The 21036-nt window shown below is 41.1% G+C and overlaps 1 protein-coding gene across 1 annotated transcript; it reads right to left on the reverse strand.

Annotated features, from left to right (window-relative positions):
* Positions 1 to 864: 864 nt before the first annotated feature.
* Positions 865 to 6055, reverse strand: LOC306641436 (isopentenyl-diphosphate delta-isomerase 2-like; the record flags this gene model as incomplete). The annotated part of the gene is made up of 4 exons (XM_079106492.1): positions 865 to 1182; positions 2558 to 2688; positions 5021 to 5113; positions 5914 to 6055. 4 exons carry the CDS (start codon positions 6053 to 6055, stop codon positions 865 to 867), a joined length of 684 nt encoding a protein of 227 aa, XP_078962618.1.
* Between the last annotated feature and the right edge of the window lie 14981 nt (positions 6056 to 21036).

Here is a 21036-nt window from a genome sequence, read left to right on the forward strand (position 1 = left end):
CTACCCAACAGGCTGTGATCATAGCTGTGCACCACCACACCCCACAAGAACAGACTTAAAAACAGATCACTGCTTTCCAAGCACAGGAATGAATTTAATAAAATGTAAGAGCAACAGTTTTTCCAAGAAGGGTGCTCTAGCTTCTCCCCACAAGTAAAGTAAAGTGGTTAACAGCAGGCAGAGCTTTTGGGTCTGTTTCCAGTCGGTGAAAATTATTCCATGAGGGAAACTACTTTAAATCACTATATTTCAGGATCCCTAATTCATTTGTTCAATTAATATGTGCTATGACCATTGCGCATTATATAGAAACACTTAACGTACTTGTGAACACGGTAGATCTTAGAAGACGGTTAATCCAGTTCTTGCAAGTTAAAGCAGGACAGCTTACATGTAGTTTAGGCATTTTGGTTCTCGCCAAATTTTATGCTTGACAAACAGACAATAGCTGCATTTGGCTTCCCTCTGGTTCTTTCATCCAAGGCCTGCCCAAAGATGTTATGCAACATTTAGCTACTACAAGGTTGACTTCAGATCTCTACTTCGTGGAATTTTCTCTTCTTTTTTCCTCAATTTTTAAGTTGAACTTTAAAAAATTTTAGAAATCACATCTGGGGAAAACAATAATTTCCCACACTTCAATTAGGCAGATGAAAAGCAGAAAGGAAGCAAAAGGGGAAAATGAATTCGGCATGGCAAAGCAGACTAAAAGATCAGAAGTAGTGATTCGTAGATGATTAGCAATTGCATCCCCTTTTTCCCTTTTTAGATGGAGGTGCAGACTCCCATTTAAACCAGGGTCTGCCCACCTGCGGGCACAGCCTTTGCTGTCTGGCCCTTTCTGGAGATGCTCTCTTCCCTGCCTCACACTCTGTGGATCTTGTGATGCTCCACAAACTGGGTCACCTCATCCAAGTAAGGCCACCACTTAAACAGGAACCTCTCTGCAATGATTCTCAGCCAGGGCGTGACTCTCGCTCGGCCCCTGGCTGCCTCGTCCAGGAGCTCTTCCAGTTCTTCCTGGGCCAGGTAGCGGCAGCTGTCAACTTCACTGGGATCTGGAGTGATAGTCACGTTCTTCTTCACCAGCAGAAGGTAGCAGACCTCATGCTCTCCCCAAATTTGATCTGATTTCGCCTTGTAATGATATCTTGTCATAAACACTATGTCCTCTACAGAAAGCTGTGGCAGAAATTGATGCCATGTTAATAACACTAGCATAAAACCTAGCATGCGCAGAAAAAAGGAGAAAATTTGTTTACCTCGGAGGAGATAAACAAATTCTGTTGGTAAGTGATCATTACCCGAACCTTACTTTTAGCTAAAATTTTTTTTCTTTAAGAGGAGATTGAAAACTTTATTGACACTAACACAAAAATGAAAGTGATTCAAGGAATGGCAAATCACTTTGACAATGCACAATTTTTATGCAGATGTATGCATTCATGCAATTTTTATGCAGATTTTTTAGTGCATAAGACCACCTTTTAAAATCACCTTGGAGACCTAGGAATGGCTATAAAACAGATGGGCAAAGCTTGTGGACTCCGTGAAAATCAGCCTTGGCAGATGTGATCTTTCTCAGGTTGTTTCCTCAATGTCATGATGATGGTCCATATTTGGGACCATATGTGGCATGAATATTCTTTCCCTCAAAAATGATGATGTAATCAGGTGACACTTTGGTGTTTCAAGGGTTTCTGATGAACACTCTATGGGTGTGGTCTTGTTTTTAACCATTGGTCATCTCAGTAGCACTTGGTTTGATTGCTCTAGAATAGCCAGAGAGGCTATTGCTCAGGCCTATTCCTGTCCCTGTTGTCATGGGCTATGCCCTTCCCATTTGAAACTGTGTTGTCTGTGATATGTATGTCTAAGTCCAGGGGCCTAAGACTCCCTGTGTATTCACTTAGAAACTGTTTCTAAGGAGCAATGGTCCTTGTATCTACCTTTCTAACACAGCACCAGAAATGCAAAGGCTGCTAGTGGTCTACACTGCTGTGGGCTTCAGAGGTTCAGTCCTTGGTCGGCAGACTCCATCACTCTGGGCCAAGGTGAGGTGTAGCATCATGGCAGAAAGGCATGGCAGAGGAAAGTTGCTCACCTTATGGTAGCCAGGAAGCAGACAGAGCTAACTAACTAAACGTTTGTGGACTCAAATCTGAATAATAATCTGACTTTGGTTTCTTTGGTGTAACAAACCTATCTCTGTCCTATTTTGAAGAACCGACTCTTCCGCCCCCAACAACAGAAAATCCAATGAAAGCAGGCCAGCTTTGTGAGGAAAATATCCATCCCCCCTCTCCTACTGGCTTCAAAGATAAAGGTAACAAATGGATAACTGATAGTCACGGCTGATCCTAGACATTTCTCTTAGTGCACATGTGCAATTTCTTCTTCGATGTTTACTGAAAACCAGATTCCTGAACCGTGCCAACCCTGCCCAGAGCAAATGAATGTGCTACAGCCCTGCCCTCTGCAACGGCACCTTTGGGAGGCCAAGGGCACAGATCCAGTTCCTGGGACGGAGCTGCTGTTTCTGGGCAGATGTGCGTACCTGCTCCGGGGAAATCCCCAGCTCAGCCTGCAGGCGTCTCAGGGCGGCCCTCCTCACTCCCACGGCGTCCTTTTCCTCCAGTTCTGCAGGGCTGTACAACGGGTGACTAGAACAGGAGTCGGAAAAATGCCCTGGAAACACACAAGGGAAATATCCCTCGTACTTTATTCCTGGAAATCGAATCTATTGAATACAAACACAGACTCTTTGGGTAAAATCATCACCATCTGTCCTCATTAGCCTGGCAGGAGGGAAGCACAGGCTTGCGTGGTGCTCAGGGTACAGCCTGAATCCCTGCTCCCGTGGGCTGAGGGTTGGGATGAGGTGCCTCTGGGTGCTACCTGCAGAGCTGTTCCTAAGACAGGCAGCCCGACCGCCTGCCGCCTGCCGCGGATGCGCACCCACACGCCCTGTTGCACTCTCCGAGCACGTCTCAGGACCAGGAGCGGCTCTCCTGCAGATTTAAGTCCCACCACGTATCTGAAATCCCATTCAAGAGCAAGAAGAGGTGAGTGCAAGTGTGTGGCGTGGGTGGGTCCTCGCTGGGGATGTAACGGCATATGTGGGAGTGTTGGGCCTGGAACACACCACCCCAAAATATGACGGCAGGACTAGGAGATCGGGAAACGCCACCACTGCTGCTTTGGACTCCAAACCCAGAGCACCTGGAGAAGAGAAAGTAGAGGAAGGGGCTTGCTCTGAACTTGCCCTCTCTGTCTAGAGAAGATGAAAGCAACATTATAAATCTTCTCCCAGGGAGTCCGTAAAATGCTTTGGAAAGATCCACCAGGGAGGATCACAGCAGAAACGGGAGGGCTCCCCACCCAGACAGCTGTGTCACAGGCAGCACCTATTCTGACAGTTCCTCCCTGGGATCTCTTCTTACCTGGGAAGCTTTTATATCTGCATCACCAGGCAGTCTTCATTTCCCCATATGACACCTTCCTATACTGTCCCACTTCCTATCACTTGTCCCACTTCCCCAGAGAAGTCCCCTGCCCCTCTTCCATTCTGCAGTTCAGGATACTTTAGGAACCGCATCATTTGGCTCTTCTTCATATTTCATGGGGTTCCCAAGCACATGCATATAATTAGAATGTGTTTTCCCTGTTCATCTGTCTACTGCCGGTCTATTTCATGGACTTCACAGGCTAGTGAGGGAGTCTTCTTTCTTTCTTACGGAAGGACAGCTTACAAGCAGTTTTTTTGTTTTTTGTTTTTTGTGGTACTGGGGAATTCACAAGCAGTTTTACAGAAAGAATTTAGGCTATAACCTTTGACAAAGTTTTCCGGTTTTGGTACTGGGATTGAATCCAGGACTGCTTAACCACTAAGCCACATTCCCATTTGTATTCTTTTATTTTGAGACAGGATCTCTCTAAGTTGCTTAGGGTCTCACTAAATGATTTAGACTGGCTTCGAACTTGTGATTCTCCTTCCTTGGCCTCCTGAGTCACTGGGATTACAGGTATATGCCATCACTCCTGGCTGACCAAGTTTTCTTAGCAAAAGGTACCATGTCCTTTACCCAGGTAACAACGATAGCTTGTCTGGTGAGGGTAGCTCTCCCCTCACTAAATCTCTCTATCCCATCTAGCTCTTCAGACACTGAACACTTCCTTGGGTCACTTTGGAGGAATGTGGGGAAAACAGAAAATACCCTTGGAAATACAAAAACTGGACTCTGTAACCTGAGAGTGTCATTGTCCTCCACATGAAATCTTAGACAGAAGTGTGATCTACATGCTGTTATGCTTCTAACTTAACAGCTCCTAAATTTTTCTGAGACAAACTTAGTTGGCTTCATAGCAGAACCAAACTTACCCAGCAAATTCAGAGATGGTTTGGGGAATGACTAAGATGTATCCAGTGAACCTCAGAGAAAGAACTAAGGAAAAAATGGATCTTTCATTGCTACGGTCTTCTCTGCGGGGACTCCATCCACTTTCCATGGGTCAGGCAGGGTGACATTTTGAAAATTTGGGAACAATTCATGCTAATACGTTTTAAATGACCGCAGCTGATGTAAATGCTATCCTCGATTATAAAGGGCTGTTTCTACTTTTGTTATAATCTTAGAAAGTAGAGAAAAATTCACTCTTAAGATTTGGATAGTAGGATAATAATTTATGTCATTATCTTTTTAATTTTATGCTTAAATATTATTTATTTTAGTCCGGTTCCTTAGACTTAGATAAGTTCTTCTGCATTTAAATAGCTTTACACAGCCAACAAAATAAAAGGAAAAAAATCCAAATCCCCAACTAGAAACTTAATTAAAAAACAAAAACCCAGCCCACTGAAGAAATATCAGCCTGGTTAGCATAGGTCTATAATTTCCTCCAGGGTGAGCTATCATCTGAAGTATCATCTGGCCATGCAGATAAGTCATGTTCCAGATTCCTCCAGGTCAGATTACATGGAAAGGTTCTCTGAAGTCATAGGTTCAATGAATGGACTCACCAGGAAAAGTAAGCTTGGTGTCTGATCGCTTCTGGATTAGGACTTTCTTCTCCGTGTTGAATAAAACCACGCTGAAGGCTCGGTGCAGCAGCCCTGAGAGGACAAAGCCCAAGACCATGAGTGACACGTGGAGTCCCTGCAATAGTTGTCTGTTCTGTCCTCAGTCTGTGTCTCGTCTAAATAACGTCTACAATATGGCACTTGAGTAGGGCAAGGGACATGCAGTTGCCTAAATGGACATCTGGAACCTCTAGCTAATTAAAACTTGTTTGACAAGGTGAAACTCAAAGTAAAAGTTTAGTCTTTCAGAGAAAACCAGAGCTGGAAGGTAGTTAAATTGAGAAAAACAGATTTGATTTGCAACTCTTGTGGAGGGGAGAACAGATCTCAGTGTAGACCTGGTGTCAACTCTGAAATCAGCATGGGCAGGTGGAAATTTATAGCTAAGAAGCAGAGTGGAGGTAGGCCCAAGGAAGATTACTAGCAGGGACATCTGGGGCGAGAGGAGTTCGGATTAGGTCTACAGGATTGATACGGTTCTTTCTCAAGATGAACCTGGATGATCAGACGTCACTGAGGATGGGGTGGAATGAGGACCTGATCAAATACAGAAGGTGGGAGGCTCTCTGAACTAAATCGTGCCCAAACTGGGTTTTACAAGAGAGTGCACAGCTGTCTAGATGCTCAGGACTCTGCTGACACTTGGGCTGAGCAGACTCTGTCCAAGCGGGCACCTCAGAATCATCTCCCAAAGCTGACAAGCAATTAAAGTACAAGGTGACCTTGTGGCCTCCTCATGCAAAAAGCCCAGATTTTCCCCACCTCCAACTCTCTCAGGTGAGAAAAAAAAATGAGAAAATCTTGCAAAATTAACAAAGAAACCCGTGTGCCACCTTTCTCGATGTTCTCATTCAAATGGCAGTTCCTCTTGGTGTCCACACCAATGACCTTATCATCTTCATCAACGACAATGAGCATTTCATCTAGGCGTCGTAGCTGATGTTCGCTGATCCAGTTGAGATTGACTTCAGACATAGCTGCTAGCGGGATCCAGCCTGAAATGAATGCACACAATTTCCTTTTGTGCAGAGGATCATATCTAATTTTTGCTATTTGTTACCAAGCACCTCAGGATTTATAATACAGTATTGAAGTAGGACTGTTGTTAGATATAAAAGAGGTAAAATGTTTCTAATTTAGTGTCTTTCTGAATAGAGAATCTTAGAGACATACACACACACACACACACACGCATATATATATCTTCAAGTTATATATATGATATATACATCATATAAGACATATATGACATCATATATATGATGTTAGATAGCTATCATGATATATATATCTTATGTATAGATATCTAACTTGATATATATGACGTGTGTGTGTGTGTGTGTGTGTGTGTGAGTGTGATGTTCCCCAAGGTTCCTTCAATGAAGATTCAAACAACAAACCCCCACAAAATAAGTGCAAGTTCAGATAACACTCTTTGTAGTATTAGTGGGCAAAGCCACTAGGGTTGGAGCAGATGCAGAGATTTCACCACCTTTTAGAAAAGTTGCATTGACCTGAGAGAGCCTCATGCATCCTCTTCAGTGTCAGATACATCCTCATGTAATGGTTTTCCCAGATCATATTTTCGGTATAATTTATTTTCACCAAAATCTTGTCATCATTCCTTTCTACTTTTTAATGAATTGCATTTGCTTCTGTCCCTTGTCATTATTCCGTTATTATTTTCAGCAATCTGCTCATCCTCTTAATAGAGAGGCTGCTTGACTAGAGATATAGACAGGGGACAGAATACAGATGCAGAGAGAACAAGTGCTGAATAGGTACAATATTTGATCAAAAGGTGAAAGAATCCCCACGAGAAAAAGGATACACACAAACCGTTGGTGGAAATTGGAGACTCCTGGGTATCAGGTGTGAAGCCAAGTGCTCAGGTTGAACCAGGATCTTTTATACCTTTGAGGTGTGTGGAAAGATGCCATGAAGGTGTTCTCCAAGTTTTGTATTCTAAACAACAAACCACACCCTGACTTCTCTTGATTCTGTTTGCCCATCAGACCTCTGCTTGTTCATGCTACACATCTTTTGAAAATTTTTATTCAGCCCTTAAGTGAATGTTCCAGGTATCACTCATTTGTCCAATGGGGCAGATCACACCATCTCTAGTGCTTTGGAATGTAACAACCAATTTCCATTATTCAATGACTTGTTTTGCAAATGGGATGATCTTAGAAAATCATTTTGATACAACTCCACTTTTTTAGGGCATTTAGTGAGTTAGTTTTTAAATGTGGGAGAAATTATGTTCTACTGGCATGTTAATGTATGATTATTGTGGCATTTCAAATAGATATGGAAAAGATAATTATTTGAATATTGATGGGATGTCTGGCTTGCTTTTTTTAAAAAAAGGAATAAAGTTATATCCTTATTCTAATGTCATATTAAAGATAGCAAAATGTGTACTTAGTTCCCCATTAAAGCTTCATAGGTTGGCTTAATAAGGTAAATATTTAGGTTAATCTTATGAGTCTTTCAGACATTAAGTTTGGAAAAAGTTAATGGTTATCAGAGTTTACACACATGATCACAACCAAAAGAGTAAAATAAAGAATAAGACTTTCTTAATGTTTCCCCAAACATAATTGCAATTTCTAGTGAAACATTTATTCCTATGCTATTTTCATCTTATCTTATTTTCCATCTTACACTCTTAATTTTTTTTGTCTGAATATGTTATAATTAATCTTATACATTATCTCTCTAATCTATTTTTGGGGGTTGGTTTTTTTTTTTTTTTTGGTACTGGAGACAAGGGGCACTTTACCACTGAGCTACATTCCCAGTCTCCCAACACATACTTTTCTAAAATTTTGAGACAGGTTTTCACTAAATTGCTTAGGGCCTCACTAATCTCCCTAGTCTTAATCCCAGTTTTATCTTGGTTACATTTTTATCATTTAGAGTGGGATATGCTTATTAAGTCAATTATACTCCAGTAACCCTGTGAATAAAAAAAAAAAAAAGTTGAAGTTGGAGAATTAAGAATACATAATGGAGATATTATTTCACTGATTCTCATTTCAGTAATTCTGCATGATAAATTCTTTCCATGTCTAAACAGAAACAGAAAGAAAAATAATTAAATAAAATGTGTGCTTAGTTTGCCATTCTTTTTTTAGTTTATTAAGGAATAAAATTTTGTTATTGATTTGATACCTTTTTTTTTTTTTTTTTCTGATATAGGCATTTTTAACTATAACTTTCCCCTAAGCACCATTTACCAGTAATGTGTTGTGGATGTTTTTCTTCTGCTTGGTTAAGGGCTGGGGATACACATCAGTGGTAGAGTGCTTGCATTGTGTAGGTGAGGTCCTAGGTTAGATCTCCAGCACTAAACAAATGAACAAATAAATATTTGGTTAATTTCCTTTGTGACATATTCTTTGAACTGTGAGTTATTTGAAAGGGTGCATTAAACTTTCAAATATTTGTGGATTTTCCAAATGTCCTTCTTTTGTTGATTTCTAATTTAATTTTGCTGTAGTTAGAGGATATATTTCGCATGGTTTAGATCCTTTTAAACTTACTGAGATTTGTTCCATGGCCTAGCATACCCTAGAGAGTATGCTATGTGTGCTTGAGAGGCATATGTGTTTGATTGTCCTTGGGTAGAGCGCTTCAGAGATGTCAATCAGGCAAACTGGGTGGATCATGTTCTTTAAGTTTTCTTTATTCTTGCTGATTTTTCAGTCTAGCTGTTGTGTCTATTATTGATAGTAGATACTGAAGTCTCTGTTATTGAAGAATTGTGTATTTTCCCCTTCAATTCTGTCAATTTTTACTGTATAGAATTTGGGAGCTCTTCCATACATAAGTGTATGCTTGGAATTCTTAACTGTCCCTGATCAATTGGCCCTTCTCTTATAAAATTTTTTCTTTGCTTCTTGTAACATATTTTGTCCCAGATCTGTTTTGCCCATTAGTAGCATGTGACTCTAGCTCTTTTTTAGGTACTGTTCTCATGGTGTATCTTTTTCCAGTCTCTTATTTTCAGTCTATATGTGTCTTTGAAACTATAGTGTGTTTCTTGTACAGAGAATATAATTGTATTTTAATCCAGTTTTTAATGATGATTTCTGACTTGATTTGAATATTTGATCCATTCACATTTAATATCATTATTATTTTTTATATTAACCTGTTTTATTGATCCACCATAATGTCATTATTGATCTGGATAGATTTACACCTGACATTTTGTTATTTGTGTTTTTTGTAAGTTTTGTTTTTAATCCATTTATCTTCCTTTACCGCCTCCTTTATGGTAAGTATGTATTTTCTAGTGTATGGTTTTCTTCTTGTGTTTATGTTTTCTTTTAGTTTTATTTTTTACAGACTGTATTTTGTGTTTATGTTTAACTACATTTTATGAGTAATTTTCTTGGTGGTGCTTTAGGTATTACAACATGAATCTGAACTTATCATATTCTACTTCGGAGTAACATTAGCTTAATTCCAGTAAAGTACAGACCCTTCACCACCACACGGCTCCACTCCCCGCTCTGTACTGCTGTTACTGTCATACGCCTTAGGACTATGTGTGTACTAAAACCAGCAGGACAGCTTGGGTTCCCTCTTAAATCCACTTCAACACTAAAATTACACTTAATGTGCACACTGACAGTTTATTCCGGGAGACTGGGATTCACCTGAGCCGTTTGGCTGCAGTTCTAACTTGTCATTGACCCTCTCTAAAAGGCATACAAAATGAATTAATAGTATTGGTTTGTATCCGGGGGTCCAAGAAATCTTGGTGGTTTCTCCCAGCTTGACGGCATTGCTTACTGATAACAGTGAGCTAGGTCATTTGCATGTGGTTCCAGTGAGACTCCTGCAGAGTTGCACTGTTGGGGCTTCCAAGGCTCTGGACCTCTCGCTGTGAGGAAATCTGACTGAATGACAAAGCTGCAATTTTTAAAAGATCATTACTTTGTTTTTGGTGTCTTAAAAATTATTGTCACTATAGTTTTCTCTTTTTTATTCCAAAGCTACTAAGTGCAGTTTTTGGAATATTTTTTTATTGATCTGTCGGTACTGGGGGTTGAATCCAGCGGTGCTTCACCCCTGAGCTGCTTCCCCAGCCTTTTTAATTTTTATTTTGAGACAGGATCTTGCTAAATTGCTGAGAGTCTTGCTAAATTGTTAAGGCTGGCTTTGAATTTGTAAATCCTCCTGCCGCGGTTTCCCCAGTCGCTGGGATTACAGGCGTGTGCCACTGTGTCTGACTGTGATTTTCTTCTTTCTGCACATACTGTTGGAAGATGGAAAATATGGAAAAAAAAAAAAAAAAAAGATAATGAAGAAAGGAAAGGCAAGGGAGAGGAGAGAGGAACCAAGAGAAGCTGTAGGAACCGGGATTAGGAATGGGGTAGTGTGGGGGTCCAGGCCATCCCTCACCCACTTTCCAATTTCTTCCTTGGCTCAAATTTTATTCACACGCTTACTTTGGCAGCACACATACCAGAACTGAAAGGATATAGAGAAGATGAGCTGGCCCCCGTTCCAGGGTGACATGCAAATTCACAAAGCGTTCCGTAGTTCTTTCCTCTCCTGTGAGGAAGCTAGACCAAAATAAGGGGGGAAAGTGGTGGGGATTCCATGAAAAAGGAAGAAAGATGGGGGCGTGGAGTAGAGGAAGGGGCCTGAGGAGGAGGGAGGGGGATGAGACGAGGGAGGGGCTGAGACCAGGGAGGAGGGGTGGAAGAATACTGACCAAACTATGGTGAGAGTATGTATGCATATGCCACAGTGACCTGGACCCTTATGCATATCTATAAAGCACTAATTAAAAAAAAATCCTATGAATAAATAGAAGAAAGCCCAGTAGAGGAAAGGGAACAGGGGAGAGAGGAGGGAGGGAAAGGCAAAGTAACTGGGGACTGAATTGGAGCAAATTAGAGTCAATGCTTGTATAATTATGTCGAAAGGAAACACATGTTATGTATAACTATAATACACTAAAACAAAAAAAGTAAAAGAGAACGATTTCAATCCATTCCCTCTTCTCTTTCCTTTTGCGCCTCACTTTGTGTTTTCATTGACTGAGTAAAGCTGTGACTCAGACTGCTTCGCTTGGTCTCTGAAAGGACTTGCCTTGAAGTGCACTTTGAAGCTTCCTCCTCATCAAGGTGATCTCCACCTGACATGGCAGAGTAATGCCACACACCTGGTCACTGGATTTATGATCACGGTGGTGCTGCAGAGCAAGGTGGAAAGCATGGTTTGTCCAACAGAGCATATTGGGTGAACTGGATATTCACAAGAAAAACTGTTTCTCGATATATACCTTTTACCATTTTCGAAATTAATTATAGATGGATTGTAGTTCTAAACATGAAAGTTAAATCAACAGAAGCTTTTAGAGGAAGACAGAGAACATGGTCATGACTTTGGAGGATTTAGAGAACACTAATTACAAAGGACAGAATTGATAAATTGGGTCATATTAAGATTTAGAAATTGTTTTTCTAAAAGACACTATTAAGAGCTGGGTGCAGTGGATGCCGATACATAATGGGAGGAAGAGAAGAATGAAGGAACGTTGGATGGTGTAGAGGAAAATGGGGAGGAAGAGGGTGGGGGACGGAAAGATAGTAGAATGAAACAGTATTACCCTGTGTACATGTATGATTACACAGATGGTATGAATCTACATCATACACAACCATAGAAATTAAAAGTTGTACTCCATTTGTGTACAATGAATCCAAATGCAGTCCCTAAAAATTAAAAAAAAGGTTTAAATTTAAAAAAAAAAGAGCTGGGCACAGTGACACATGACTGTGAACCCAGAAGCTTGGGAGGCTGAGGCAGGAGGATTGTGAGTTCAAAGTCAGCCTCAGCAACTTAGAGAGGCCCTAAGCAACTCAGTGAGACCCTGTCTCTAAATAAAATACAAAAAATGGCTGGGGATGTGGCTCAGTGGTTGAGTGCCCCTGGATACATTCCCCAGTGCCAAAAAAAGAGAAAGACACAATTTAATAGAATGAGAGGAATCCCCAGGAATAGGAAAAGGTATTTTCAATGCATGTCTCCAGAATGGTTGTATTATTCAGAATGTAGAATAACTTTGACAAATCAATATGAAAAAGACAACACAATAAAGTAGAAGGCAAAATCTTGAACTACCACATTGCAAAAACCAAAGGGGGCGTATCTGAATGGCAATAAACATGAAAAACGACTCAATTCATTAGTAAAGGTGAGATGCTAAAAGAAACAAAATGTGGGGCCACTGCCTTCCCATGGCACCGACAAAATGAAGAGAGAGGTGACGCCAAGTTCCCACAGCCTTGGGTGCCAAACAGACCTTATTACAAGCACCATACAGAGTAGAAAAGACCCATCTTCAGAAAAGTACATGCCACTTATGTGCGACTCAGGATCATGCAAAACTAGTCCAGACTGTCTGGGGATCCATAGGCGGCAAAATGATAAAGAAAAACAAAGATGTGTTAACCATAGAAATCAAGAGGGGCCACCTGTGTGTGTACTTGATAATCATCTGTTAAATCCAAGTGTTGAACTTAGGTACTTTTCCACCTATATGTCAAATATGTGGGTAAGCGCATGCATTTGTTTATTTCACAATAAATAATTTATTTGGTAATAAATTAAAATGAAAAGAAAAAATCTGGGTATACAGCACACATCAACATTCCTTGGCCTCCAAATAGCTACCTTCCTGCCCATTCTATGGTGGACAGGAGTCCAGTAGTCCTGCTGACTAGGGTGCGGAGTTCAAGTCTACTCTGACTTCTCTCCATTTCAGTTCTCCAGCTCACTCAGTTTCGGGGTCCTTATTTTCCATTTAAGATTGAAGCCAAGTATTCTATGATGAAACTAACACCTAAATCCACATTCACAGTCCCCTTTCAGCAAAAAGTCAGATTTGGCTGATTGTTGGGACCGTCCCTGTTGGGTTCAGATTAGTGTCCTTTTGTTTCTGTGATTTACGACAAAATCCTTGGTCAGATTTTCCTTAAAGTCATAAAAGTGCAAAGTGTACTTACTGTACAGCTTGGGTAATCCTTCCTTCCAGGCGACTCCTCTCTGACTCAAAGGGAACTTTCTATAGAATGGCTGAAGTGGAGATACTTTATCTCCCTCAAAATCAAGGAAGGATAATTATTGGGCGTGTGAAGTTACAAACCTGGGTGGAGAGGATAAGAGAATCTGCTGCTGATGCATATCACCCTCCAAGGGACACACGCAAAAACGGGATTTACTTCGCAGCAGAATAAGCTAAACAGAAGGGGAAGGAACACAGGCAGGAGGCACCGGAGCACGTGTTCAGCAACCTTTGGCTGGGATCACGCGAAGACTTCATTAAATGACCTGGCATCACCGGCTAACCCATTCGCGTCTGTCAGTTGCACTGGATTGGTCACGTCATGGGTGTTGAACATAGAAACTTTCCAAGTTTCAGTTGGTTCTGTACCAGAGTGCCACTGTGAGTCTCTCATTGTGGCAGGTGGTCCGGTTCTCATCCCTGTAAAGGTAGTGCTGATCTACATTGTCCCTACAGGAAGCCCAAGGCTGAGGACAGTACCTGGCCATTTCACTAAAGAGAAGAAAAAAATAACACACACACACACACACACACACACACAAACATATACACACAAAATCTAAGTTGCCTGGGCAGGGTGTCTTATCTATATAACACATTTGTCTGTTTATAAAGCAACCTGGAACATAAAGCTGTCCTTCCTAACAAAATAAAGACCAGAACAACTGAGGACTGGTTCTCTCCCAAAAGGAATGGTGCTAACATCAATTAACAATGATGAGTGCTTTTATATCTCAGTTCATTTAATTTGAACCCCAAACCCAGAGCCACAAACCCAGAGCTCTACCATGATTCTGTTTAGAGTGGAGGAGAATGAAGTGCTGACTTTGGGAACATGTACAAGGTCATCCAGATGATAGCTGCAGAATTGCGCTACTTGTCATGTTTTAAAAATGAATTTACAGCTTGTTTCGGATGATCTGTCTTTGCTTGTGTTCCCTGCCCTGCTATGAATGCTTTTCATAAAAGCAAATTGGCTTGGGCTTCTCGTAGCTAGATAGGTTGGAAAGATCTCTTGGCAACATAACATAGAAGACCACATCTTAACACAAAGCGGTGTTGTCCAGATATTTCTAGAAGGAGAGTACTCACATTTTAGCAGAAAGTAGATTCCTTTAATATATTCATTAAAAGTTCAAGAAAGGGGGTGGGGTGGGGATATAGCCCAATTGGTAGAGTGCTTGCCTTGCAAGCACAAGGCACCGCAAAAAAAAAAAAAAAAAAAAAAAAAAAAAAAAAAAAAAAAAAAGTTCAAGAAAGGAATTGTACATACTTTCCTTTTCCTGGGATGTCCACCCTGATTCTCACGACCAGCCTCCACCTTAGCCTTGGGGTCACTGGGCAGCACTCCCTCCAAAAGTAACAGCATTAATCCTTCAACCATCCAGAGCCTTGAGCTCTCCAGCATGCGAATTCATACTTTGTTTCATTTCACCCTAGGTGCCTAAGCACCCATCTTCCAGAGCTGCAGATGACTTTGTGATGCTCTTGCAAGTCACCTGAATCACGACTGTGTTCCTGGGGCCCGTCTCAGACTTTGCTTCGACTATTAGTTAGCCAAAGATGAGATGCTGCTCTTCCTTTTCACACTTCCCTATTTCTCTATAACAGTCAGTCCTCTGCTCTGTACGACTGGGTGGCAGTTAGCCATCTTTAACTCAGACATAACCCAAACTTTGAAACTATAAGGGGAAATTAATGAAAGGAGTGACAAAAATGTAAAAAAAATAAAAGTAAGGTTTAAGATGTAGTCCATTTGGGACTGAGCATATAAATAGCCCAGTTATTTTTGTTGCCAGTGTGTGTGTATTTTATAGTGACAGTTGTTCATATTTTGTTGTTCTTTGTGATAATTATTAATAGTTGGATGTCAATGTAACTGATAAACTTCTAGTGACAAGATGGTTCCTTAGAATCAGTGGGACCAATCAGCTAAAACTCTAGTCCAGAATTCATAGATGGTCAGGGTTAAGGGTTAGGGGTTGCAGGGAGAAGCCAAACAATTGCCAGCTGGACTTGCCTACCCACGCCTAGGTCTCCTGTGCTATCAATAATATTTTGGTGCATTGCAGTTGGGCTTTGGCATAGGTTTGGAATCTAAGCAGTATTTTGAAGACCACAAATTGTCCTTCTCTCATTGTTCATAATTTAATTTTACTGCAGTAATTTTGTCTTACCCTGGTTATTGTTATTATTATTATTTTTTTGAGGTGCTAGGGTCTTACGTTGATCTTGCCCCAAGTTTAGTAACTCAGATCTCTTCTTATTCCTAGTCTTTTCCTTTCCTTTTTTTTTTATTTTTTATTTTTTTTAATTTTTTATTGATACTGGGGATTGATCCCAGGGGCACTTTAACCACAGAACTACATCCTCAGACCTTTAAAAATTTTTTAAATTTTGAGATAGTGTCTCACTAAATTGCCAAAGCTGGCTTTGAACTTGTGATCAGACTTGTGCCTCAGACTCCAGAGTCGCTGGGACTTCACACATAGGTTGCTGCACCTGGCCTTTTCCTATCTTAATCCCCCCTAAATAATTCCTTTTTCTCTGACTTAGCACTCTATCTCTCTTCCCAGTACACACAAACCCCTGAATTCTTCCAGGTAAACTTCTATACGCAGGACATAAATTTGTGAATTACTAAGACCTTAAATTTAAAAATTATGCTACCTATTACCATTTAAAAGGAAATATGTCTTTTGCCTACTAAAGTCACACATTAACAGGCAGCCTATAAATTTCATCACCAGGTGACACCTTGATCTTCCAGAGGCAAAAATGACAAACGATCACATGGGTCATGGGTCATGTCTCTGAATTCAATCTGCACCATCATTGAAGCAGTCAGGTTAAAGAAAGCATTATGCCCTAGATTAAGGAAAGCATTATGCCCTAGATTAAGGAAAGCATTATGCCCTAGATTAAGGAAAGCATTACGCCTTAGATTAGGGAAAGCATTATGACTTTTATTGCATCTTCTCAACTGGATATTTTCACGGACATGTAACTTGTCATAGGATGTTCATAGGCATGATTAAGCTGTCAATTTCACAAATTCTAAGAATGCCTACTATTGTCCAGAAGCATAAAAGTCTCAAAGATTTTAAATAAGAATGGCTTTCAAAACTTTTTTTTTTCTACTGTGGATTGAACTCAGGAGCACTTTACCATTGATCTACATCCCCAGCCCTTTTTATGTTTTATTTTGAGACATAAAGTCTCTCTAAGTCACTGAGGCTAGCCTTGAACTTGCAATCCTCCTGCTTTGACCTCCTGAGTCCCTGGGATTGTAGGCATGGCTTCCAATTTTAATGATAATTAAAATAGAATTATTAACTCTTTCTTGCTTTGGAAGGTAATTTGGGGCTGTGAGGAACATTGTCTGTAATAAAAATGAAAAGGGTTCTTATCCACCGGAAGAGTAAGGAAGAGAGCCTTGCTCAAAAACCAGACTAAAATAAGAAAGGCAGATGTTGCCTTGTCTCTCAAGTCCTCTCCTGTCTCCTCAATAAATTGTTCAAGTGCAAGATCTTCTATTTCTCTCCCTTCTTTCCTCTCTGTTGGGGTTAACACAAGTCAGGGCCTAGATGGCTTGATGTTCTTGAAGGTGAACTAAGAAGGATAATCAAGGAGAAAGGAGGAAGGAAACTGGCCACTTCCTTATCTCTGACCTTTAGAGGGGGGCTCAAAACAGGACTGTGGTTGTGAAGTCATAACTCTAAACAATTACTGAGCTCTGACTCTGTTCTGGGCTGTAGTTCTGAAAAATCTGTGATAAGAAATAATCAGGCTAGGAGGCTAGGTACAGTGGTGCACGCCTATAATCCCAGTCACTCAGGAGGCTGGGGCAGGAGATTGTGATTTCAAAGCCAGCCTCAGCAACCTAGTGAGGCCCAAGCAACTCAGTGAGAAACTATAGCTAAATAAAATATAAAAAGGGGGTTGGGGGGGCTGAGGTTGTGGCTCAGTGGTAGAGCGCTTGCCTAGCACACATGAGGCCCTGGGTTCGATCCTCAGCACCACATAAGAAATAAATAAATAAAATGGTACTGTGTCCATCCACAAACTAAAAAAAATAAATAAATAAATAAAATAAAAAAAGCGGGGGGGGGGGGGTGTGGCGGTTTGGGAATGTGGCTCAGTGGTTAGGCCCCTTTGGTTCAATCCCTGGTTTAAAGAAAGAAAAAAATCAGTCTGAGGAGGTGATGATTAGTCAGCAGTGATTTCTGCCTGGGTCCCAGAGCTCACTGGAGTGTCCTTTGAAATCTAGGTCTGCTTGACTCGTTTTAAATAATGTCCAGTTCCTCTCAAAACTGTCGATCACGTCTTTGATTTCTTTGATGATATTCAGCTTTATATTTTAGAAAGTTTGTGTCTAATCATTATTTGTGCTCTGGGGGTTACTGCTACTAGCTCTTATTTCTCTGATATCAGTCACATTGGCTGGTCTCATCTGTCTCATAATTCCTGATAAGACTTGATGTTGTATTTGAAGAAGCCCAGAGGGGTAATCTGGAGTCTGTGATGACATTATTCTCAGAGTCGATGTGTTAAATTAGAGATGATTTTTTTTTTTTTTTTTTTTACTACTTCAGGCTGGCTCTGAGTTCCTCTGAGAATCACTCTATTTTAGTACACCTGAGGATCTAAGCCTGGAGGGTCCAATCCAAGTGGCCATTCTCAGCAGGCCACTTTGCCTGGTCTCTCCCCTCCCTTTTCTATCCATCTACCAAAAGCCCTACCCTGCTTCTCAGTCTCACCGCTCCTTTACTTGACTTGGGCAATGACCCATGGAAATAAGTAGCCCAGATTTTCTTTGGGATTTTGACCCCATACTGTTCCTGAGAGTCATTCGGTGTTTGACGTATATTCTACGCAGGTGGGCTGTGTGCCATTGCTTGCCTATCTCCACCTGAAGTGAAGCATGAACAACAAATGGCCTTTGATATGAGTTCAGATGGCTGTTGGGCAGTGCCTATTGTGAAAGAGATAATACCTCTAGTACACTTAAGAGTATGTTTATAAAGTCTCATTCATTCAACCAATAGTTACTAGGCTCCACATTATTCAATAATTGAGATTTATGAATTCTGGAAGGATTATGTGTGATGACATTTAAGCTAAGTCAGCTTCAGCCAAGTGCACACAAAGGGAATACATTCCAGGTGGAGGAAAAGAATGGAGATGTTGAAATGTGTCGTGATGCCCGGCTCATTCAGGTGCAGGTAAGGGCCGCAGTCAAGACCCCCAGACTCTGGGAGTTGGGTGAAAGCAGGCTCGTGGCGAGCGGCCTGCAAACTCGTTTATTGCAGGAATAGCCATACATTTTATAGGTTTCTTGCCCAATCACAACGTGCCACGGGGGATCAGACCACTAGGCTCCTATATAGGTTCCTTTGGTAACACTAGGTCAATTTGGGGCAGTTGTTTACTCTCCTAGGTGGCCAAAGTGGAATGCTCCTCTCTGCAGGTTTTCCCGATGGGCATGAATGTGCAAAGGTTTTCCTTACACACTTGAGGCGTTCACTGCCGCGAGCCAAGGACTAGGATTTCTCCCAACAGAAATGCAAAAGGTGAACCAGAGTCCTCAGAGCCAGCACTGGACTTGGTACCTTGAGTGGGCATCTTTCCGTTTCAGATTCAGCATGTGATCTCCTCTGTTCTACGCAAATAGAATACATCCAATGTGCACAATGTATGGCACCTGGCCAGTCTCACTGCTCTCTGTCCCTTGTGGGGAGGGGACGAGGTTTTTTACTATAGCATGAGAGGCGTGCGCCTGCCAATATCCTGTGTCAGCAGGAGGAGCAACCCATGGCCATGGAGTCTGACGTCCCCTATGGAGCTAAGATGCTGTCTCTTCTCTGTGAGTGAAGTATCCTACCAAGTGCTTGTCTTCATGTTTTCCTGGCGACTCCAATACCGAGATGCAGTGAGTGGAGGGGCTCAGGTTTCTACTCCTGGTGAGAGGCCACAGATGCCATTTACATTGAGCTACCATTTACATATAGTAAGATGCACAAAATTTCACTTCAATAAATTCTAACTGGAGTAAAATGATAAATTAATATTTACCTGTATCCACCAGTTATCTGTGTAGCCAACACCCAACCAAGACAGAGTATTTCTGAAATTCTCAAGATTCCCTCTGTTCCCTTTCAGGCACTACCTCCCTAAAAGTAATCTCTATTTTGGCCTACATCTTCCATTGGCTTTGCCTGTTTTTGAACTTTGCTTCACTGGAATCATAAAATATGATTCTGGCATTTGGGGATTAGATTGGTTCTGAGATTTATTCATATTGTGTATAACAATTGCACAGAAGATTGGTGATCTGCACAGGCTTCCTGGGCTAGCAGGCTGGGCATGCACTAAAGAGCTCCATGAGAGAACAGATCAACCTCCCTCTGCATCACATATTTATAGGGGAGTATAAGAACTTTGGAAACTCACGTTTCTCAAGTAACAATGAAGATGTCAATCATTTCCTGGCTTGGAACAGTGTTGGTTCTGCACACTGAGGGCCAAAGGTCTGGATGCTGTTAGCAAAATGGAAATCAAACAAGCCATAAGAATCACCTAGACATGTCCCTTGTCAGGTACAATTCATAGTGGTTTTTTATGGTAGCACTCTCACCAGCTTAAATGCAGCAGTTACTTTACATCCCGTCAGTACATGGTAATGTCAATCCTAGTTTTAATTCACATCTAACCGATGATTAATGATAAGTTCATTTTTTTGTTTTTTTTTTTTTTGCGTTGCTGGGGATTGAACCCAAGGCCTTATGCTTTCAAGGCAAGCACTCTACCAACTGAGCTACATCCCCAGCCCCTATAAGTTCATTTTTATATATTTAATGCCCAATTCAATGTTTTTTTAAACTTCTTTACACCACTTCAGATTCACAGCAAAATTGTGCCTAAGGTACAGGGTGGTGCCATGTCCCTCAGCTTCTGCTCTTGCACAGCCAACTCCATGACAAACACCCTCCCCTACAGTACATTGTTATAGCTGATAAACCTGCACTGGCCCATCATTATCTCCCGGAGCCCGCAGTTCACATCAGAGTTCACAGTTGCTGTTGGACAGTCTATGGGTGTGGACAATTGTACAATGACACATATCCACAATTTCATAGCACCACACAGTGTGGTTGCACTTCCCACCTATTTATCTGTCTCTTCCTTCTCCTCTCTGGCAACCACTTATTATTCCTGTTTTTCCTTTACTGGAATCAGACAGTATGCAGTCTTTTCCTTGGCTTCTTTCACTTAGCAATGTGAATCTTGGGTTCCTCTTTTTGTGGCTTAATAACATTTCTTTTTAGCACTGAATAATTAATAGAGCCCATTGTTGGTACCATTTGTTTACCCATTCACTTTTATTAAAAGAATTCTGCACTTATTTGAGTAAAGCATGTTAGTGATAAGGTATAAAATATGACAATTATAAAGCAGAAAGCTACTTGTTACGATTTTTTTTCTAATTGTTTTTTTAGTTGTAGATGTATACAATAACTTTGACTTTTTTAGTTTTATGTGTGCTGAGAATCAAACCCAGTGCCTCACACAGGCTAGGCAAGCATTCTACCACTGAGCCACAGCCCCAGCTCATCATAATATTTAAATGCACAAGAATATATGCTCAAATCCACTCTGTAAAATCCATGAGAAGTACATGTTTAGGGCTGCAAAAGCACCCAGCTGAGTGACAAGGAAGAGATATATCTGAAATTTAAAAAAAAAAAAAATTTTTTTTTTTCTTAAAGGCAAAACCAAACCCATCTGTCAAGGGATTCAGCATACTTCAACCCACAAGGGACCTTCCACTATAGTAAGATCCAACGCATGGGACTGACCCAGC

Source organism: Sciurus vulgaris (genome assembly GCF_902686455.1).
Source record: "Sciurus vulgaris genome assembly, chromosome: 12".
NCBI lineage: Eukaryota > Metazoa > Chordata > Mammalia > Rodentia > Sciuridae > Sciurus > Sciurus vulgaris.